The sequence below is a fragment of the Strix aluco genome, chromosome 3 (genome assembly GCF_031877795.1).
Source record: "Strix aluco isolate bStrAlu1 chromosome 3, bStrAlu1.hap1, whole genome shotgun sequence".
Lineage (NCBI taxonomy): Eukaryota > Metazoa > Chordata > Aves > Strigiformes > Strigidae > Strix > Strix aluco.
The window spans coordinates 7,548,086-7,571,848 of NC_133933.1; the positions used below are offsets into that span (position 1 = coordinate 7,548,086).

Below are 23,763 nucleotides of genomic sequence, written 5' to 3' on the forward strand. Positions count from 1 at the left end.
CTTTTCTGTAAGTTTAGCAAGCTATATCTTAAAACTTATTTCCCAGCTATAAGACCTCACTCCTTCAATGGTTTTCTTCTAATGCTTAATATTTTATTTTTCAGTGTAATCATGCCTCAGTATGGATTAATAATAGCCATTTGGTTTTAAAATAATACTGCACCTGGTATTAAGTGTCCCTTCCTTGTCAGTGCTTTCCCCTAGATGTGTTTTTTGTGATTCTGTAATTGTGACTTTCAGAGCAGCCCTATCCGTTCTCTTCTGTCACTTTGGTTGGTTGAAAAAACTCAGCTGGACTTTGCAACCTTTGGGCTGAGTCTTGGTTCCCATAACTGTCCTCATTGTTTTTTTAATACCTGCAGCAGTTTCAATCTTTCTTGATTCTGACCAGAATTGTTCACATTATTCAAATATTCCCATTGCAGCTCATCAAATTCTTGACTAAAGAGAGACCCTGCTTTTGTCAGAAATGCTAGGTAACAAATAATTACCAATGACTATTGGCAGAAAGATAGCTAATAAATACTTCAATCTCAGATGCTCTTTCACTTAACCTTGCAGCAAATACTGATTTTAAGATAAAGTTACCTTTAGATATGTGTGAGTAGTTCCTATGATGTTATAATTATGTCTTCTTTCCAGAAGACATTCTTTCTTCTAGCATTTGCCTGAATTTGTAGGTTCAATAAAAGAAATTCAGATCTGACATCTTAGCCAAATCCTTGGAGGTCAAGAAAACTGCAATTAGCCCATGTGCCTGTAGCTACAAAGCCATCCTTCTCTCCTGCTGTTGTGAGCACCAGCTCACAGCCCACTTCTGCTTTGATTTCCTGGTGACCTTTCATTTCAGTGCTCAGCCCTGTTGAGACTCTCATGAGGGATGCTACAGAAATGAATGGAATCGCTCCTTGAGCAGAGAAATGCCAGACCTTAAACAGGCAGCCAGGGAGGGCGGGGGATAAATGATGCTAAGAATGGTCTGTTCTTGAGAAGGAAAAGCTTGTTTCTCTGCCAAAAGGTTAGAGGCCCTGTAGACTCTAGTCAGTTGCTTTTGGAGGGAGCAAACTTGGGGTTTTGCATTTCTTCATAATCTTTCATGCAAATGTTCCAATACTGGGTGCCTGATTAAATTAGATATGCATAATTTATATAAATGCCCCCATTTTGTAGGTGAGTGCAACACTGGAAGCGAGTAGCAGACCTGAGAGGGGATTCAGTCTCTGAATTCATGTATTTGAACCACAGAGCTCACTTTGCTTTGAGGGCATGCTGTCATCACACAGGTTTTCCTTTTTAAATCCTATTGTCAGCATCATCATCTACCATGTGTATGTGGGTAGTTTTAAGATGACTAATATATTAACAGCAATCTCTGTTCATTTTTAAGATTATTAGCAGACTACTTAATTATTTCTTAATGGCATGATGGGTACACTCAGCCCATGTCTATACAGCTGTGTCAAGCTGTGATAGTCACCTGTTAGCCACGGTGATTCCATGTGTGATTTTCAAAGTACATACAAATGAATGATATTGGTCTGTCTCCACTGGGCTGTTTCAGGAAGAAGTGGTACTTGCAAGGTAGCAGGAGTGGAAACAAGAAGTTAATCAATGGTTGGCATTTGCTGGATTGGGTGAAAGAGAAAACAGAAAAATAAAAAAAATTCCTGGACCCTTCATGAAGGAGGGGTTGTTTTCTGGCTGCATCTGTCAGGGAATATCTTTCAGAAAAGAAGGGAGAGGAGGAGGAGGATGTCGTATTAGGACATCAGTGGTCCCTCTTGGGCAAGTAGCACACCAGAATTGTGTCACGTACTTTGGGCTAAGAGCACGGCACACAGCTCCTCCTGCTCCCACTAAATGGTTCAGAAAGTGTTTTATAGACATTTTCTTGAGAGCCAGCATAAGGGAGGTTCACTGATTTTGTCTAAACTCTTTCTAAACCGATTCAGTTAAACTGCAAAAATTTTTTTTCTATTTTTTTTTTCCCAGCATGTATTCAAGGCCTTTGTAGGTTAAAGACAATAGTTACCATTAGTGCTAAGCTGCTCTCATCCCTAGAGCTCAAGTGCTTTGCAAGGATGAGTAAGTGTTATCAATCTGATTGAACAGTTACACATGCCCAATTACAAAGGCTTGAAGCAATTGCTAGAGAACCTGGTGAGTGAAACTGAGGCTGTACGGGCTCAGAGAGCAGGGAAAGTTTCCTTGACCCACTTGTGTGAGGCTGTCTCTTGCTTCTCAGAGCTAGAAGATGGTCGTGTGTATGTTTATCAGAGCGAGAGGGCATATAAGGAGGAGTGTAAAGGAAATAAATGTTTTATAACAATTCTTGTACTTCTAGAAATTAAGTCTGTGTAGTACTGAAAGTGAAAATAACTGTTCTTTTGACTGACTTGTTTTCCTCTACTGAAAAGCACTATATCTTTGCCCTGAAATGGTTTAAAAGGAGCTGGAATGGCCATGTATTTCTCCTAAAACTGAGTGATGTGACCGTTACGAGTCACCTCATTCCTAGGATAAAATCTGTTGAACATGAGCACTGCTGGTCATAGAGATGTTCTGACATTGATCTGAGCTCGGGAAAATGGGAAGGGTCATTGCTGCTGACTTAATGAAGTTGATTTGTTGAAACAGAGGCAAATACAAATCAGCTTGTCAAATCAGTAAAGCAGATAGTGCCATCCAGGCCATAGAAAACACTTTATTAAAGAGTCTGTCTTGGAAAGGAAGAAAAAAAATCTAGCAATGAAACTGAGGCTGTAGCTGTTCAGATAGTAAACATGCAGAGATTTCTTGTGTGAGAGGCTGAATGTCCTCACTCGTTATCTCTCAAAAATGTAGATGTGGAAGGATCATGATTTAGATGGTGCCTGGTGTCCCCAGCTAAGAGTGAGGAGTTTTAGGGCTCTAGTCCCTCTTCCAAGACCTTGCTATATTTCTTATTCAGTGACTCCTGAGTATCAAGTGCATAAACAGTCTTTCTGCCACGTCTGTGCTTTAGGTAACTACAGGCTAGGGGATTTCAGGATTGTATTTCTGGATGCTTTAAACCCTCTTTGGGATATGGTACCATTGCACGTTGGGTCATAAGTATTAGGTACAATAGATCGGATTTAGTTGATGGAGTCAGAATGAGATTTCAGTAGTTTCCAGAATGGAATTGAACACAAATTTTGTTAATGTTGTTTCAAAATGGAGGTTTAAGTTCTTGTATCACTTCTATGCTGTTGAAAACTTCACTCAGTGTCCTGATTTCAGCTGGGACAGTTAATTTTCTTCCTAGTAGCTGGTACAGTGCTGTATTTTGGATGTAGTATAAGAATGATGTTGATAGCAACTGTTTTAGTTGTTGTTAAGTAGTGCTTATCCTAAGTCAAGGATTTTTCAGTTTCCCATGCTCTGCCAGCAAGCAGGTGCACAAGAAGCTGGGAGGGAGCATGGCCAGGAGAGCTGACCCGAACTAGCCAAAGGGATATTCCATACCATAGGATGTCATGCTCAGTATAGAAACCGGGGGGAGTCGGCTGGGAGAGGCTGATCTTAGCTCGGGGACCGGCTGAGTGCGGGTCAGTGAGTGGTGAGTGATTGCATTGTGCATCACTTGTCGTCTTTGGGTTTTATTTTTCTCTCTTTTTTTTTCCCTCTTCATTACTAACATTATTATCATATTTTATTTCAACTGTTAAACTGTTCTTATCTCAATCCAAAGTTTTACTTTATTTTCTTTTTGATTCTCCTCCCCATCCCACCAGGTGGGGGGGAGACGAGTGAGTGAGCAGCTGTGTGGTGATTAGTTGCCAGCTGGGGTTAAACCACGACATTCAGGTTTAGAGATAATACAAACGTTCATGCTTTTTTTACTCTTCTATTTCATGCTGTCAGACTTTTCATTAACGTCTTTCACAGACAATTCAACAGTTCAAGTAAAAAAAAAAATAAATTGAAAGTAACTTAACATTTTTTTCAAATTCCACAGGCGAGTGAGTTAAGCCAGTGGTGCAGTGAATTGGCAAAGAGCCTTGGCTTTACAGCTGTTGTGCAATATGTGAACGTGAGCTGTAACCAACTGTGCTGTCCCTGGTGGAAAGATTTGTGAAGGTGAATTGTGGAAGGGGGGAGCCATCAGAGGGGGCTGGAGTTGATTTATAAATGCTTCTGAGTAGGCTGAGGCTTTTGGTTGGAGTAACTGAACATCTGGTTATGGACCGTGTTTGTTTCTATAGTAGTAAACAGAAGAGTTGAGGCCAAAGTTAAAATAAAATTTCTTACCATATAGATTCGCTGAAGTGTTGTACACATACTTTGAGCATCATGGCTGGCACCACTTCAGTGAAACCTGTGTGCTTCACCAGCTGTTAGAATATAACCCATACGGTAAAGAGCTCAGAAGAGACGCACTGAAAGATTTAGAGCAATGCCACCTAGTGATAAAATATAATCTCCTGAAATAACTCTATTTTAATTTTCCAGGCTTTAAGATGCTTATTCCTTCACCGTACTCTTTGGCAATTCCACTTCTTAGCATTGAACTTGGACATCAAAAATGCCTTGAGGCATAGTTAGAGCTTGTGCTCGGCACCAGCTTGGATTTGTAGGTATGGCTCATATCCCACTGAGAGCAGCGGGCAGAGCTGACCAGGTGGAGCCTTTTTGCCTCACTTCTTTCCTCCTGTCTTAGACCAGTTAGTGGCTGAGTGCTGATATCACTACTTAGTAGGAGGGAGTGCATCTGAATCTGACCATTTTTAGCCTTTGATGCCTGATGGTGAATAATTTTTTCCCCCAACAGCTGCCTGAATAAGGTGTCCATCTGTTCCTTATTAAAAAAACCAATCCTTTATGTGCTTAACGTTATGCAGCCTATATCAGTTGAATATAGGGTGTACTTTGTCCCATATTTCAGCAATAATCACACAGAGGAATCTATACAAAGATACAATGGTGTGATTTGATAAGATCCATGATTGTTGTATTGCAAACAGAACACTGAAGGCTTTTCTTTGCCTTTTCCAGTGTTCATTTCTTCTGTTTTTCATATTCTTTTTGTTATTGTATTTCCTGGTAATGCAAACAGTTATTCAATATTTATGAGGCATAACTGTGACCCTTTAATAGCCAAAATTATTTGGACTGTTCTATATTATGCACTTCCACAAGAAGATTGAATCAATATGTTTCCCACCGAGATTCTTTTTGTCTTGTGATGCCCTTCATGATGGTGGTGATCCTGGTGCTTGATTTCCTCACGCAAGGTATCACGACGGTTCAAAGGGATGGCTCCTGAGAGTAACCTGAACAGGATATGGCTAAAAGAACCTGCTAAAACAAACCTTTGGGCAAAACAGCAATGCAAATTTGGGGAGCCAGACGCTTTTTCTTTTTGATGTTTTTAAAAAAAATGGTCTGTGGCTTCGCCAAGACCGCTGTCCTATCATATGTATTTGGTGAGATACATGTACAAAGGCAAACCTGTGGTAAAAACCAGAGCTTTTATTTCCTTTCCAATCTAAATTCCTTTGTCTTGAATTTGAAACTGTTGATTTCAAATGACGTGTCAGTCTCTCCTCTTTTTTTGATCTTCTTGTACTCTTTTCTCGGAAGTGAAATTCAAATGGAAAATTTGCTGAATACCAAGTCCTCCCTTTGGATGCTGATGCAGCTCTGCTCCCACCGAGAGGTAAGGGTTGCAAAGAGCTAACAAATTACTGAGAAGTCTCTTGAAGGGCCCCCCACCTTGAAGCCAGCATGGTAGTTCTGATGGAAAATAGGTTCTCACTCCTTAAAATCTGATTTTGTAGCAAAGTAAAAACAAAACCCAAAATAAACTAAACTTCACTTTTGCCATACAAAGTTCTTTATTGAAGATTTGAACTCTCATCCGCTCCTCATGGCTTCTTTATTTTCTACAAGTAAAATTCGGATGTAGCCAAACACCGGGTTTGTGCAATGGTTTAGAAGTGACCTCTCGAGCAGAGCCTGCACATGTTTTTGTAATGCTCATTATAGTTATCTCACAGGAGAAGTAATAACAGGTAATGCATTTCTTTATAATGAGAATGATGTCATGAGAGCAGTTTAGGGGACAAGCGATGTGTTTTTCCTAATGATTTATTTGCTTATATTTTTTCCTTTTTTTCTTACACTGTCAGAATTGAATGTTTCTTTTTTAATTATGAATGTGCAGTGGCTTTTTGGTGAATTGTTTAGGAAGCCATGATACTGCGGAGTGTGACAATATAAGTATATAGCCTTCACAATGATTTGGAAAGGGACAGCACTACAAAAAAGAAGGTATAGGAATAGATGTGTTTGTTTTCATGCCAAAAATCCAGACAAAATTATTTCTGTCAGGGGAGAATTTCAAAGAACTGATAGGCTTTGTCATCCATCTCCCACTGAATTTCAGTAGGCTTTGTATGGCCTGCCTTTTAGAAAATCCTCCATTTTTCTTTACAAAAGGCTGTTTATTGTTGTTGTCTACAGCACAGCACTTCTGAACCTCAGACTTGAATAAGGTTTCATTGCGTAAACAGTCTTACTAATCGTTATGTAAGGTGCACGTGAGATGGAGGGAAAAAATCAAATTTTCATTTCTCCCTATGTGTTTCCCATTGCTAACCTGTCTCCTCTGTGTCAGTTGTGGCCCCTAGCAAACAGCTCTTTGTGGCATGACCGGTGACAGAGGGTTGGGCTGGCGGGTGGTGGCAGCTGCACTCAGTGTCACCATGTTGGGATGTGGCACACTCTGACCCTCCAGATGCCCAAGCTGGTATCTGCAAAAGACTGTCTGCAGCATCTTCTGAGCCTTGTGCCACAGTTTTTATCCTGTACCAGCACCCCAGCTCCAGTGCCTCCATACCAGGAGTGTGAAAAGGTCACTGCTTGCAAGGGGAAAGGTTTTTAGGCAGGGTCTGGGAAAGAGACAGCTGAATGTGAATCTAAAGGTAGCTATGCAGAGATCCTGAAGGAAATGACCCTTAACAGGGATAAATAGCTATTAACTTAAAACTATTACCCTGGCATGATGCTTTAAGCTATTTTGGTGGTCTTCTATTTTTTATAGTAATGATTAAGGCTTTTTTTAATTCATGATGACATGAAGGAAAAAACACTGGTCTGCAGCCTTTTCCAGGGAGGGGTGTGAAGTGCAGGCCTGTGAAATTGGTACAAGAAAGAGCAGAGACAAATTCACCTTATTCGTGTAGCAAGCTGCTTAACTCTGGCAGGACTTGGCAGCTGAATTACGAGAAAAGTGCTGAAAGCAGCCCAGCTGAGATGGGGCAGATTTTTTCCTATCTTTGCCTCTACTTTTCAATGGGCTGCAAGGCTTGAATGGGAAATGGAAAATACAGAAGTTTTGTAAGTTCGTTCCATCAAAAGGATATTTATACAATGGAGTCTTGAAATCTTTGTTTTCCTTATTATCCTCTTGTCCCATGCTTCAGCCAAACATTTGCAATTAGTGCTCCACCAAAGTTGAAGAGCTCGTTATTAGTTGTGCCACACCTGTATGTTGTCATCCATTTCTCTTTACCAAAGAGATGAACAATTACAAGGGCTCAGAAAGTTGAACAAACCACAGTTACTGCTCTCTCTTCCCCACCTTCCCTGAGCCTTTCTGTAATTCATTTGGGACACAGTTGGGAGCTTCTGAAGGCAAACAATTAGATTTATTAGTAATTCATGAAAGTTTTATTACCCATGTGGGTGGATTTCTTGGAGAACATCTTGCTGGATCTTTTGATGTTCTGGTTTTAGTTCCACTTTCAGTCTTTCCTCTGATGCTTGATCTGTCCAGTCATTTTCCTTTGGCCCAGTCATTCTTATGGTTCACAGATGTGAACCATGACTTTACCTTCACTTTCTTTTGCCCTTTTTCCTTAAGCCTGCTGCTATTGTTGGGTTTTGGTTTGGGTTTTCTTATATTAGTATTTCCAGGTCTCGCTTAGAGCTTTCTTTCGCCCATTGTTATCTTCTAAAATGTCACTGAGACCATCTGCTCCAAACTGACTCTGCTGAGCAATTCTAGTTCTCTAATGTCATTTGCACAGACCTCTTCTCCAGACAGACTCAGTCTTCAGCAAGGAACTCAGTGGCATAAAACCCAAACAAGCCTGGTAAATGTGACAAGCATATCCTTTTATTATAAATGAACCACATATTTTCATTACTTTTAGTACCTCTCTGCCATGGCTGCCTAAGCTGAACATTTGTCTGCATGGATATTAAGCAGTGGCTAAGAATCAGATTCAGGAAACGATTTCAGCACATGGGTAATCATATTGCATTTAGCAGACATGTACATGCTGTAGTCCTAGTGAAATCCATGAAGCTTTCAGCGTGGGCCTAAACTTCATCATATTCAAATGCTCAGTTAAACACATTCTTCTTTCAAGGGCTTTATTCTTCTGGCTTGCGAACATGCATTTTACATATAATCTATTTCTCTCTGTCCACTTTGGATTGCAGACTTGTAAAGCAAGCATGGGAGTTTGATTTCACTGTTTACATCAACAGTTTTCACCTTCTACTTGTCAGACACCATATTGCTTACCAACCCCTCTGTTTTTCCTTATGTCTGGAGGTTCTAAATGAAAGAAAACCAAAACTGCTTGAGGAGGAAATTGCACCTTTCCTTCTCCCATACTCTTTACTTGGCCCAGCTGGCCTGCAGTCAATAGATGCTGGAAACCAATTCTTATACTCTTCTTTTTTACTATTTGTGTTATCATGTCACTAAATTAGTACATACAGTTCTTGTTCACTCTGACACTTGGCAGTATAACACTTGTACAGTTAAACGTGTGTTGAGAGGATTCTGCCTGCAATTTAAAGTCTAAGTAACTAGAAACTGTGGAGTAGGCTTCCAGTCTTCAAGTGTCCTTTAATCTTGAAAGGTCCACACAGTCCCACACAGCGATGGCGTGAAATATTTCATCTTAGTTCTTAATTCCTGTGCCTGGTAGCTGCCAACCTTCCTGGGTTCACATATCTTAGATACAAAGTGGTGACTGCTGTAGCCCCCTCTCTTCACTAACAGCTTTTAACATATAGAGCAGATCAGGAGCCATGTGCCTGTAAATAATGCTACCATTGTTAATACATTTGTAACAGTAATAAGATATTCCTGTAGTATAAAGCAATGAAAATGTTCAGGTGAATATTTTTGAATAGGGCAAATGATCTTGAGATCGTCTGAGATAACTGTATCCTAAGCTCTTTAACCTAGAGACCTCCACACAGAAACACTGTTTTGCTTGGCTTCATCAGTTTGCTATGATAACTCATACATCCATCTTTTCACTGTTGTGTTCAAATCACTCAAATATGTTTCATGAAAATCCTCTTTAAGATAGTCATGGCTGATTTGGCAGTCAGCCCAAAGTAGAGCAATAGTAGCCATGCTCTCTCTGAACTCATTTACTGTGTTTTCTTCTTTGCTTTCCTCATACCTGTGCTGCTCAGTACCGAAACAAACCCATTTAAAGCTTGCTCTTGTACACTGTCGTAAGATGATCTATAGCAAGGCTGATAAATAGACATATTTTTAGAGTGCTTGTTCTGGAATCTTTCTGAAGTGACTTTTATCTTGAAGCTGAAGTGGGCCAGCTCACAGCAGTGAGGTGGTCCACTCAGCCAACTCATAGCCGTGAGGTGGTCCACTCAGCCAACTCATAGCCGTGAGGTGGTCCTCTCAACTGCTGTGGTAGTTCCTGATAGCATTTCACTCTCTACATACTGTACCTTCAATTACACAGGTTCTCCAGGGTTCTTCATAAGCAGAGAATATAAGGCTCTAGTTCTTGCTTTTCTTCAAATAGGTCTGTTCATTCCCTGTCCTAGTAACTTCTCAACAAGATTGTCAAATAAAACTGTTCCTTTCAACCACGGGCTTTTTAACTATGCATCCAATTCTTTCGTTTTGAAATCTCATGCTTTTTTAGTCCCATTTCTGCTGCTCCAAATGTAGGTATTGTCTTTGAGCCTGCTCCAGAGTCACTTAAAGCATGGTTGTATGCTCACTTCATAGTTTCAGTAAGACAGGTTTAAGGGAGACTCAGATTTGTGCAAAAGGATGCTTGTGTGTTTCATGCTCTCATAATGTGTAAGTTGATTATTGCAATATTCTGTTTCCAGCTGTTCAGAATGCTACTGCTCACACGTCTGCTAGGATGAACAATTAAAGATGAGCGCAATGTAAATCTTGTACTTAGGACTCAGTTGACTTCCACAGAGAGGAAATGAGTTCTTACAACTTTCTCTGACATACTGGTCTCTTTGGGCATGGTACCATCCTATGCAGTCCCCAGGGAAAGAAACGCCTCCTGTAAATGTTAGTACTTCGTTGACCTCATACCAAATGCCAACTACTTGTTGTAAAATAATCGTAGTAATTTAATGGTTGCTTAAAGATGTGTTCAGCAATCCATTTGGGAACTGGAATTGTTAAACTAATTTTATATTATTTTTCAAACACTGCTGTAGTTTTGACTGGTAAAACTGATAGTGTTGTCTATTCGTTTTCCATTAGATGAGCTAAAAATTATGGGGAACCTTAGTGACTCTTACTGGACCAACTGATGAAGTTGGAGGAAAGAAAAAAAAAAGGAGGTTTTTTGATCTATCACTTCTACAACATTATTTGTGTATGGGGGACCCTTGATATCTCATGACATGTCGGTGAATAAATTGGACACAAAACCAAAATGGCCTTTATGAAACAGACTAAAAGTGATTAAATGCTAGGTTCTTAAGTATAATCACTAAATGGGAATGATTTCTAAAGTTGATTTGTTTCTGGAGAGGTTCCAGAGTGCTGGGGCCAAGAAATGATCTCTAAGATCTTGCTAAATCCAGTACATCAATGTAAATTCATTATGGAAAAAGTTAGTAGGTTCAGTAGTTCCATGGACAAATTTATAACAAAAACACCTAGAAGTCAATGCAGGACCAATCAGTACTGTAAAGACAGGCAGAGTTACAACTTTTTACAAATGGCTATAAGCAATCATTGGAACATTCCACAATAGCTGTAATAGATCAACCTTGATTTTTAATTCAAGACTGGTACATTAAGAAAAAAAAAGGACTACAGACCAGAAGAAATAATTAATACAGATAAGCCCTACAGCTTACATAAAGCGCTAGGTTAGAAATTCCAGTGGTCTGGTCTTAAACTTCTGTAGTCATCAACTCGTAATGACCATTTTTCTCTAAATGGTCTCTCTGAACTGAGTTTTCTCTTCTTGGTGTTACTCAGATCTGACTTTTTACCCCAAACTTTCCTAACCCAATCTTTTAAATTTTTTTTTTTTTCAAACATCGTCACACAGACAAAACCATCAAAACTCTATACTGTGAGGTTTATAAGCTAGAGCCAGCGGGTGCCATCTACTCAGCATTGCAATGTCCCTGCCATATAGTTCTTCCGTGGCACCAACTTGCAAAGCGGTACTGTCAGCCGGCGGTGGGGATGTCAGAAGATACACAGTGAATGATTTAGTCACACTCCTCACTCAAATCTGTGATACGAGTTTCTGAATGTGTGCAGGGTCGTGTCTTGCCAATTTGAGGGAGCCAGGCGGGCTGCTCCATTGCTGCTGTTGTTGATGTTGCTCTTCTATGGACTGGCAACAAAATGGAAAGAGGCATGTCAACCAAGGGAAGACCTCTGGAGGAAGAAAAACATGTATTTTCATAGACAAGAATTTAAAATAGAGAAAACCTCTTTCCCCTGCTACTTTTTTATCTTCCTTTGGTTTCTGATCCCTAGGAACAATTGTGGATGGAAACAGTAGTGCCTCCGCTGTGGAGCAGTTGCCAGCAGGTATTACTGACCCGAGAGTCTCACAGGCCCCGAGTCACCTGGAAACAGTCATGCAGCAGGATCTCCTTTAATACTGGGGAAGGTGATGTAAGGGAGAGGTGTTGCTGAATACGGATGAAAATAAACAACTTGGCTTAAAGAAATAACATAAAATTCTTTTTAACAACTGTCTATGCTTAGAACAGGCATCTAAAAGCTGAAGTCTGTTGACATAGCCTCTTAATGAGGCTGCAAAGATGTTTTCCTTGTCTACTGTGCCATTTCTAATGTTTTACCTTTCCCTCGTGTTTGATTTTTTTTTTTTTTCCAACATCAGTCATTCATTTACAGCACTTCTGTTGATTTAAATGGGCTTTGGATCAGGCTCCAAGTTACCATTTCCCTTCTGTTTGAATAGGGATTTCCTTTTATCCAGAGAAAAGAAATCAATGATTTGTCATGACAAACCAATGCTCATTTGAATTCATAATCATGTGGTGAGCTCTTCCATCATTTTCTAAAGCATTTTAGGATAATGGAAGAAGAGTCTCACTTGTGATCTTTGCTGTTTTCCTTTGTTTTCCCACATTGATTTAAGTTCTGTATTCCATCTGACCATTTGTAGAATGGATTACAGTAAATCTATTATTTTGTTTGTTTTAAAGGCAGTACTAGCTTTCCATGCTTTCTGTGCCCGGAGTCTTTCCCAAGGGACCATTCAGGGATCCATCAAAGGATTAACCTTTCACATGACAAATTAACAAACATAGCTGTGGGAACAAGCTAAACTATACCTTGACGTAGGCTTGCATATTCTGTACCGTTCATTTCTACTTGGAGGTTTGCAGATGGCAGATTATTTTTTACAGAACCGACTTCCCATCCTCTTAGGTGCTGCCACCTCTGAAATCCCACCACCGCCCGGAGCTCTCCCCATCCTTGGCTGTCTCTCACAGGGAATGCCCCGGTGTTTTCCTGCCAGTGATTTCCACGCAAATTCATCTTCAGGGGTAGCGTGGGGAGCACGGACCCCTGCCTGTCCCTGCAAAGCTGAGCCGCTTGGCTGCGTGGACTGGTGGTCTGAGCCGAGGTGGGGGACACTGGCTTTGTCCTAGGGCTGCCTGCCCCCCTCCCTGGCCCTTGGCTTCCCCAAAAAGCGGGATGATTGCCCTGGTGAGCGGCTGGTTTGGGGTGCAAGCTGGTGCGGGGGGGTGCTCCCAGACCCTCTGTGTTCGCTGGGCTTAAAAGAGAAACTGGGTGCTGGCCCTGGCTGTGTGGGTTTTGCCGAAGTCTTTAGCCCCCCCCGACCGTACAGCCGCTTGTGTGTCGGCTCCTGTTCTGGGGGGGTCTGGCTCCGCTTGCCCCCCGCCACCAGCCCCACGGGAAGAAGAGCTGGAGGGATGGGGGGGCAGGTCCAGGGCTGGGCTGGGGTATGGGGGGGCTGCTGTGGGTACTGAACTGGGGCTGGTGAGTGGTGTAGAGGTGTAATTTGGGTGGGTAGGGGGCTCTGCGCGGGGGGGGAATTGCGAAAGGTGTGTGAGGGGTGGGTAGGGTGGGGTGTAGGGGAGGCGTTAGGGGTGTTGCGAGGGCCGGGTGTGTGTGTGTGTGTGAGATGCGTGCGGGGGGGGCAAGGGCGATCCTCCTCGCCCATGATTGGCAGCGCGGCAATCTCCCCCCCCCACCCCCCCCCCTCGGGCTGGTGCTTTCCCTCCGGCCGCCGCTGAACTGGAGCCGAGGAGGGGCCGGGCAGGCAGCGGGCAGGGCTGGCAGCGCGCAGGCACACGCACCTCTCGCACACACACGCACCCCTGAGCAGCCCCCCGCAGCCCGGCCGGTCCCCGCCACCCCGCTCCCCTCCTCCCTTCGCTGCTTTCGTTTAAATTTTTTTTTTTTTTTTTTTTTTTTTTTTTAATTTTCTCCCCTCCCATCTTTTGGGCGCTTCCCCGTCTCGCCCGCCCGGCGCCCTCCCCGCGGCGCGGCGGGCTGCCTCCGCGGGCGCGCAGCGGGGCCATGCCGGCGGGGCCGCCGCTGCTGCGGGGCGCCCTCCTCCTCCTCCTCCTCTTCCTCCTCCTGCTGCTCTTCCTCGGCGCCCCGGCCCGGGGAGCCGTCTACACCAACCATTTCTTGGTGGAGCTGCACGGCGGGGGGGGGCAGGCGGAGGCCGAGCGGGTGGCGGCGGAGCACGGCTTCGGCGGGGTGCGGAAGGTAAGCCCCCGCGCAGGCTCGGGGGGGGTGCGGGGACGCGGTTGGTGGCGGGGCGGTGCGGTGCCCTTCACGTTGGGCTGAGGGCATGCGGCGTCCTCCGCGGGGGGGTCCCCACCGTCCTGCCCGCCGCTTACCTGAGGAGAAGGGATGGAGCGGGGCGCGCCCCGCTGTCCCCGCCTCACCCCCCCCTTTATTTCCGAGGGTGTTTTAGGGGTAGCGGTGCCGAGAGCCCTTGCAGGTGCTCCCCAGCGGCGGCCCCGGAGGGTGATTTTCTTGGGCTGGAAAGCAGAGGAGTTTCCCACATGGTAGCTCGGTGCCTTTCGCTTTACTATGTCAACACCCTCCCGCGGAGCTCCCATCCTGCGGGGCCGGGGGCTGGGGCTGGGCGCGGGGGGGCTGCGGCCGCCCAGGGCTTCCTGCGCACGCCTGCGGCTGGAACTGCTCGGAGCACTTCAAAAATAATTAAAGCGGCATCTCCATGGAGAAGCTTGCACACAGTTTCAGGGGGGAAGGCTTCATAGGGGTTGTGACACTCGAGTTTGTGAGGCTGGTGGCTTCTTCATATCCCTGTTATTTTCGGAGAGAAAGAGGGTGCCTCCAGGCTGGAGAAGCTGCTTAATATTAAGCATGATGGGCAATCACTGCTTGTCACTAATGAGTGTAAGTTGGGAAACTTCAAGTGCCACTGGAGGTTGTTTTCTCTCCTGAGTTCCCAGGAAATCCGAGGTAGCCACAGTGACAGGGCATCTCTTCGCGGCTTCTGGGGAGCCCAGCTCCACTAGGAATCTCTCCCTTTCGAGTAATAATTAGACCTCTAAATATTTTAGGGTATGGTCAGATCTGGGGTGAAGACAGGGAGAGGCTAATAGAGTGCCCTGGTCAATACAATTCCTGGCAGACTTAATGCCCAGGCAGCGCTCGGCTTGGAGGAGGGAGAGCGAGCTGCGAGTATTGCTGCTGCTGCTGCTTGTTTGGGTTTTTTTCTTTCCCCGATAGTTATGCAATGAGAGCCTGATCCTAATTCTAAGGAATGAATGAGAGTGGCACCCTGACCTTGAGTGAGTGAAATGGCTTAAGACCTTGATTAAAATAAAAAAATAAATAAATTAAAAAAGCATATGAAGTGACTCCCTCCCTCGGGCTGCCTTGTCTCAACTCCAGTGGGAGCTCGTTAGAGAAATGAGGACAAGATCATTGTTGCTTTGACCACAGCCAACTCCTGCTGCTGATAAGATGCTTTTGTTTTGGGCTCACAGCCTTGTCCTGATAGTAACAGAGCTGGGCTGCTGATGCCCTTGGGAAAGGATCTATTGTGGGCATTAGGTCTTGTTACGAGAAACTTAGATACGATTCTTTGGTCAACAGTTTTCCCTTTTTATTCCCTTCTTGTTCGTACTCCCTCCCTCCTATCCCTGGGATAGCTGACTGATAAGGCCTTGTGAAGAGGGAAGGGTACTCTTCTGCATAGCTGAATTTCTTATTACTTTTGCTAGATGCTTTCAAATGATCCTGTGACCCACGTGGGGAAGAGGGGATTTTGTAGGATGAAGAAATGCAGCTTCTGCACTGTTACAATCCTCTCTCCTCCACCAAGCCTCTCCCCAGGGTGCCTATGGCACATTAGGAAACATACAGATTCTTCATGGAAATCAATCTTCTAGCTCATCTCGGCAGAGAGCTGGAGGGAAATCCCTTGCGTGTGTGAGAGTACGTGCCGCAGGGGGGCTGTTTCCCATGGACGTGGGTGTCTCTAGGATCGAAGCCTTGCAGAGCTGTGGTGTGATGTGCGTGTGCTCTCAGGATGGGGGACAGGTGGTGGCCGTGGCTCCTGTACCCAGCACAAGCTGTCCCAGGGGGTTTCTAGGTTACATCAGCCTGGTCCCTGAAAAGCTCAAAAGTCTCCCACCCCTCCTCCACCAATCCAAGAGGAAATAGCACCCTACTATCTGCAAGGCAGTAATTTTAGGGAATAGGAAAAGTTGGTAGGGTTTGGTTTTTAGCTGCCTGTTTTGGAGAATGACCCGTGAGAGGCTGATGGCAATCTCCGTTCTGCAAGGGAAATCTGTAATGGGGCTTGGGTGGCGATAGTCGGCCGTTAATAAAAGCTTGTGCCATCTCCTCCAGTGTCTCTTCAGTATTGCTGAACTGAAGAGTCTCCTAATCTGTTTTGCTATCATCAGGCTTGTCTAGCATCTCTGCTTACAGTCTGCAGACTCAGCTTTCATGGCGATAACGGCAGTGCAGAAAGTTGAACATGGCCATGTGTGTGTATGGAAACAGAGCTGTCAGTGGTAAACTCTCAGGGGAGGTACCATGTGTAGATATGCTGTCTAATGACATTTGCAAAATACCAGAAAAAAACCAAATTATACCACAAGGAGAAGTGAGCTTTGCATACTTCAGCCACACATACTGTTTGGGTAATGAGTTATTTATTTAAACCAAATCCAGTTACCTTTACCCATATTGGGGAAGAGCTGTAGTCTGAAAAGAATTACCTTTATTTCCATGCAGGGACCTTCCCAGTAGGAGCACAAGGGCAGATTCAGCTTTTTTTCTCTGTGTGAATTTAAGACATATATGAGAGGGATTTTTATTATGCATGTTTATGTATCGCAGACCTCTTTTAACACGACTTTATGGAAGCTGATTTTTAAATTACACATTTTTAGTGCACATGGTTTTTTCCTCATAACAAACAATCTCTGAGCAAGTGCATATTACATTTACATAACAGCAGATTTCTGCAGAAATACAAGAGAAAGCATTGCCCTGAAGATTAATGTTCGATGCACTTTCTAATTGATTCTTTGGCCATGCTTCCTACAGTCATTCTGAAACCACTACAAGACTTCAGGTGGGCTAAAATGTGTATTTTTAAATTTAGTGCTTGATGAATTGATTACGAAGGGCTTGATACTTAAGTAAACAGATGCCTGTGTTTAGATCTAGGATCCTAACATGAGGCACAGTCTCAAAATCACTGGTCAATTTGTCTTTAACCTTCCCTGCATTAAGCCTGAATACGGACCTCTTTGTGACTCTGACTGTGCTCTTTGATTTTTATTTTTTTTTTTAACATTTGCAATTTTTCAATGTATCTGTACCTGCCAAAATTATTCTGTATAGTCTTGGTGAAACTGATACTGTGACAAAGCATGTTCTTTTCTTAAAATGGCCTTACCACCTTCAAGCGTTCAGGAGTGACCCTAATAGCTACATGTTAAATTGCGAGAACTGCAAAAGGAACAATTTTTTTTTTTTTTACCCCTCTTCGTTTTATTTGCCTCCTGGCATGGTTGCCACCAGAATACATTTCTTAATGCAGGCTGAAAAAGCTGCTTTCTGACCTTGCTTTGCAATTATTAATTAATTTCTAACAAGGGGAATTGGAAGAAGTATTTGGAAAGGTCTCTTGATCAGAGTTTAGACATCTCTTTCCATTTCATCAAGACTGAGACCGCGACAATCTACAATTCCACTGTAGCTAAATATTCCACTTCTGGTAGCACTGAGGTGAAGAGTTTTAAACAATTAGCATTCAGTGTTTTTTTAAAACAAGTGATTTTGAAATAAGACCCAAACATGGATTTCAAAACATGGATAATTTTATATTCCCCAAAGCTGGTCTGTTTTTCCCTTGATGTGTCACCTCATCACCTCTCTCTAAATCTTGCAAAACCCAGGGTATCTCTCACAGCTGTGACTTTTCTGCTTCCCATTTTTGCTTAGGAGGCTGCTGGTTGAGGACCAAGCTTTCTGGAGTTGGCCGGGAATTTCTGGATGAAACGCAGGGAGCTTGGTGGTTTTTTTACATTGCATAAATATGGACTTACCGAAAGCAAAACTTAACAGATAAAGAAGCCAGATTTCCTGCAGCAGCAGCCCACTTCTGCATCTAGGCTGGGAGCCAGCGAGTTGGGAGTTGGTGTGGTGTGGAAGGCAGACCAGGAGGCAGAATAACGGGCTTGCAGCTTTGGGAGCTCTTTGCTGGGATCTCCTTCAGGGATCCTGAAAATTTCATCCTGGGCTCTACACACTAAAGCCCTGAAAATCCCTTGCTGTGTAGATCAGCCTCTAAGTCTGGAGAAGAGGTGTTTGCCTAGCTTGGTACTTAAGGTGCCAGGATATGCTTATGCGTGCCCAGAATGCACTGTGATGGACAGATGGGATTCTGTGTGTGTAAAAATTGCTGATTGTGGATGTGGGCCTGGATGTGTGTTTATAGAGATGTGTGTTTATATACATCCATATGTTTCTTGTTCCTTTTGCCCTAATACCTATGCATGGAGCAAAGAAGAAAGAAGGCTGAATTCTTAACTAGGCTCCTGGCTGACACTGTGTGCATATATATTAACCAGCCAATTAGTGCACATGTGTGGTGGTCCGTGCTCTGCAGATAAACATGCCTGTGTTGCCTTCACACGTGCTGCTAACCCAAGTGCTCACGAAAGTGTTAGTTCTGGCTGGTGGAAGGCAGCACAGAGGGTGCAGACGTGCTCCGGTGTGGACACAGATGCTGAAGCGATGGGGAGTCCCATGCAAAGAGAAGGCAGAGAGCCCAGCTCTCCCTGCGTGGGCCCACTGGAGTCTAAGGACTTGAGATCAAGCCTCAGACTGCAGTGTTTCTGTGCACTAACATGTGTTTAATAATTAATTAGCTTTGTGTTTTATGCTGGCTTAGAGGAAAGGATGTTTGTTTGCGAAAGTAATCCTTTATTATGGAAACAGAAAAGCCTCTTAGAAATGGAAGGTACCGTGTAAATTTTTTTAGGAAACCAAAGGCTTTAATTTCCTAGATTTCACTGTTACAATTTTATATTACTGAGTTAAGAAAAAGTAGATTCCATGCAAATGTTAATTGTGTAACTACTGAGATTTCAGTAGGTCATCTCACCATAATAGCTTACGCTTCAGTTTTCAAGAGATAGTCTGAGCTGATGTGTTTAAATTAGGGGGAAGAAGCAATTAACTAGCAGGAAAAGTTTGATCCTGCTGTGGGAAGGCGTACTGCTGGGTGGTGATGGAGAGCTCCCGTTTCCAGGAAAGCTGTGGAAGAAAGCAGCTGGGGAGATACAGAGAGCGCAGCCGTTTGCATTTGGAGGGACCCTTGGCAGCTCCGCGCAGGTAGAGTCCAGGCATATCCCTGGGCACAGACTAGGAAGTTCCGTTTGCTCCTATTTACACTCGAGAGAAATGTTAGTCAAATTAAATAAGAGTTTTGCTGTGCTAGGAGTGAGCTTGCCTCATGTGGAAATACTGTATTTCTTTCAAAATGATGCTTTTTTGTTTGGGTTTTTTTATTTTTTTATTCTGCCTTGGATGCAGAAACAGCCCCAGGAGCAAACACTGTAACTGGCTAACTCAGAACAAAAAAAATCTGCCGTTACTTAAATGTACTCGCTTATGCATGTGAAAGCTGTAAACTATCAACAAAAATGTAAACCATAGGCTCAGGTACATCCCTAACCCAGTTTCTGCAGAGCTCCTTCTCTACCAGAGACTCAAACCGAGTGTTTGTTGGCAGTGAGTGTTCTGTTTGAGGTATAAAATAATTACCTTGTCAGATTTTCATAGCATTTATTATCCGAGTGTGAAACAAGAAGGTCAGACTCCCCTACTATAGATACCTGCTGTAATTGCTCTATTACTGTTTTGAATACATGATGTAGTTCTGTTTCTTGGCAAAACGCACACATTAAACCTTACCTTTACAGAAAAGTTTTGTTTTGTTTGCTAAGCCACAGCTCAGTAAAAACAAAGATAGGAAATTCTGGCTATTTATAAACCTGCCTGCATTTATAATTTTGTTTATTCCGTATTGCTTGAACTTGTTGGCCAAACTGAACGTGTGGTAGAGACCCAGGAAATGCGCTGCAAGTAATTATTATTCACTTTTTTTTTTTTTTTGGATGCTGCAGCCCAACTGGGGATGTGCGCTTATTTGTTTTTATTTACGTTATATTTAGTTTTGTCAGTGTCAGGGAGAAAAATGGAGAAGACATATGAAGAAGTGAACAGCATTTGCAGGATGCTGTGATCCCCGCACACCAGAGCTGGATGTGGTGTGGACTAGCCTATCTCCTGCAGTCCAGCCCCGAGTGCGCGCCTGATGAAGGCTTGTTGTGCTGTGGTATGAAAGCACCAGGTACAGCTTTCTGCTCCAAGAAGTAGCTCCAGGTCTGAAGGGCTTAAGCAGCTGAGGAGCGTCAGCGCTCAAAGCGTGGATGCTGGGGGGGTGCCACCTGCTCCTTTCCCCACCTTGCAGAAGCTGGTGGAGCAGGAACAGCTCACCCTGGCTCCTCTGCCAGAGGCTGCCTGCGTGTCACCAGACCAGAGCTGGCCTCCCAGACCAGCAATTTCAGGACAGCGTGCCAGCATGGAAACCAGAAGCAGCCAGTGGCCCTGTGACTTTGTTTCCTAGACCTCCTGCTCCGGAGAGTACCTACGAGGTGGGGGAACCACCGGCAGAGCAGCCACAAGTTCTTTGTTGACATTTTGTGGCTGGAAACAGCCCGTTGCCCTATACTGTGCACCTAACCCTGGTGATGCTCCTTTTCCTAGTTTTGTGAAATCCCTTCAATCCCTCCTATGTTGCATGGAGTGACTTCAGCTCCCCAGGTTATTTCTCTCCTTTGTACACCTCTGTGTAAAGAATCGTGCTGGCGTGTGGAGATTTCTCTGCCATGCAACTGAGGTTCAGGATTTGCACGGGGAGAGACAGGATTAATATATAGGAAACAGATCTCTGGCTTTGTTTCCTTCACTTCAAGTCTGCCAGTTCCTTAGCTATTTTGGACCTGTGCTGTGGATTTTATAGTCAGAGGTGTTATTTTACTATCAGCACTAGATAAACAAAGATCATTAGTCTGGTATCACCATTCTGCTGTCAGTCTGGGATCTCCTTCCTTCTGCCCAGATAGCTTTCTTGTAGATGACTTTCAGGCTATTTCTGGACTCTGCAACATATGGATGTATTCATTGCCTGTCTGTGTTTGAACTTTGGGATCCCATATGCTGTGGCTCTGTCTGGGTCCCTATTTGAAGCTCTAATTCCTCTGAGTAGGTTTTCCATGTGTTGAGAGCAGTCTGAGAGCCAATATGGATATCTATTGCTATTGCCTACACCAAAGTTGAATTTGTCCCCAGACCTTAGGTTGCAGAGCGGTGCAGCAAAAGGATAACTGTTTTTGTAACAGTACCCTGTCTTGAAGACTTGATTTTTGGTATCAGGCCAGATGGACAGATCCTATTGCTGTGCCTACAAGCAGACCCAGATGGTTTAGGTTACTGCGAATGAGGTAGAGCATTTTGTTTCTAGCTTGGGAGTTCAAATCTGGATTAAAACTCTAGACCAAAATAAATTGTCAATTCCCTCCCAGCTTGAAGTTCTTCCATTTGAGAACCTGTGGCATCCTTGGCATTTGTTTATTAGCAGGCAGATGGTCCCAGAGACTGACTGTGCTGCTAGGCTTGGCTCCTTCAGAAAAGCGCTGAGGTGCGTTGTGGGGTGCTTGAATTTGTTATCTTTTAGAAGAACCAACCTTTGTGTGAAGCTGGGAGATAGCCTTCTATCCTTCTCACAAAATATGACAGGTGACAAGATGTAACACCCTACCCACTCTTAGAAAACTTTCACTGCTCTAACTGTGCTGATGTAGTTAAAATGGGAAAACAAACGTAATTGCAGTGCTGTTACTATCATTGTAGGAGTGCTAACATCTTTAGCTCATTCCACATCAGAACAACGTTAGCAGAAATTTCGTTTGAACTAGAGCTTTTACCAGTAAGACCACACTGATTTAAAAAAACCCCAAATCAACCAAGCCAACAACAAAAAGGGAAAAAAAAAAAAAAAAAAAAGGAAGCATCAGACTTCCTGGAATAGTTGTACTGCTAATACTTTATAGTGTAGCTAAGGAGAAGTTTGCATGTGACCCTTTCCCTCATCCGTCTATGGAATTATTCCAATTAAAATTAATCCATGCAACTCAAGTTTCAAATGCTTGTGATAAAGCACTTACAAAGTAGTTGCTGAAACATATCTCGAATTTATTTGGTAGACAGTTTCAATTAGTAAGTCCTAAGAAATGTCCGTGCTTATGGAAAATTCTGTGAGCTGGAAATCAAGCCAAAATGCTAAAATGAATGATGAATTCTGCCAGCTCTTATTAAAATACTGTATCTGGGAAACCCTCCTGTGCGGTTCCAATCCGTAGCACGGGTGGCTGGTTTCTCTGAGAGCTGTAGTAACAAACTCGCTGCTGTAGTTAATGGATCTAAAATTTACGTTTGTCCTGTAATGCTATCCTAGTTGTCAGAAACCCTGTTCTTTTTCTTTTTTTCTTTCAACTTTCTCAAATAATTAAATGGGTCAGGTCTTTACAGGGTGCTGGCTGCGTGGTGGCTGTAAATACTGCAGTGAGCAGCCCAGAGCTTCCATCCATCACTGGCCTCTGCTGGGAGGAAGCTGAACTGCCCTTGTCAAAGACAGGATTTCTCTAAGTAACCCGAAGCAGTCTGGTGTGTTGCTCTTGTTGTAAATCAAGGCAAGTCCTACATTTAACTCTCATAAGTTCATTGAAAAACCTAACCCTATACTACTGAAATGGAGATTTAATTTCAGCTCAGCAGTCCTGGGCTGTGCTTTTAGACAGAGAGTGCTGTCCCAGAGAGAGCTGAATTTGGTGGTGTGTGAAATTCTGCATGGCCACCACACACAGTTTATCAGCCGGCATGAAATCCAATTTGGTCATGGATTTATGACAGTAGCTCAAAAGTCTAACTCAGCTGAATGCTGGCTGTGTTCAGCAAGTAGCAGGAGATTGGACCTAAAAAAGGAAATTACGAGCTGGCCCAGTCTTACCATTCATACACTGGGATTATAAACAAATAAATTAGGTAGCAATAGCTCTGGTTTACTCACTCAAGGAGTGAACTGGGACGTAATGTTCTTTGTCATGTATTACCTACCTTCTCAAACAAAACTTCTGTGTAAATGTTACATTCTTAACTTCTTTGTCCACAGAAAGCAAATGGAAAGAGTGACCTCAGTGTTTACATCAAACCAGTCAGCAAGTGTGTCCCAGATACTCATGACTGAACTAGATTATTTGCTTACCTGATGAGTAAAACGGTAATATGTCAGAGCTGCTTTCTCCTAGAGTGTAGAACCAAACCGTGAAAACCTGGAACCCAACAAATATATTATTAAGTAGAGAAACTGACACTGTTATTAGACAGTTGTTGGACACCAAACTACAGGCAAACAGGTGAATCTCCTCCTTGTGTGGGTAGTAAAAGAGGTGGGATATAGCCTGCCCTCTCCTGATGGCAGAGGATCCTCCTTTCTGCCTACTCATTCTTTATGAAACACAAGTGAAATGAAGGAGTGTGATTCTGAAATCCACGCTATGGGTGAGCACTGTCTCTGTGACCTACTGTGCAACACCAAGTGCAGCAGAAGCTTCTGTTTAAGGCTTTCAGCTGCAGCCAAGATATGGTGAATTAGCTATAACCATGACTAGTGGATTCCTGTCGGTCCCGCAGGGACCTTTGGCTTCCCTGTGTCAGTTAATTTTAGAACTGTGTTTCAACTGAATTTAGCGCTTTAGAAGTTACTCTGAAACAGTTGTAAAGTGAACTGTCAATTGTGACTTTGAGTGAAGTATCAAAAATCAGAACTGGAACACATTTGCAGGTTTGGAAAAATCAGTTGTTAACGTTGGTGGAATGACAGGTGGATCAGG

General features: G+C 43.4%; 1 protein-coding gene across 1 annotated transcript in view; it reads left to right on the top strand.

Annotated features, from left to right (window-relative positions):
- The first annotated feature begins 13,376 nt into the window (after window positions 1-13,376).
- Window positions 13,377-23,763, top strand: part of PCSK2 (proprotein convertase subtilisin/kexin type 2) — a 107,447-nt gene continuing 97,060 nt past the window's right edge. The window contains exon 1 of the mRNA XM_074817255.1: window positions 13,377-14,014. Within this exon, the coding sequence (XP_074673356.1) occupies window positions 13,820-14,014 (195 nt within the window). The 5' untranslated portion in view covers window positions 13,377-13,819. The remainder of the gene's footprint in view (window positions 14,015-23,763) is intronic.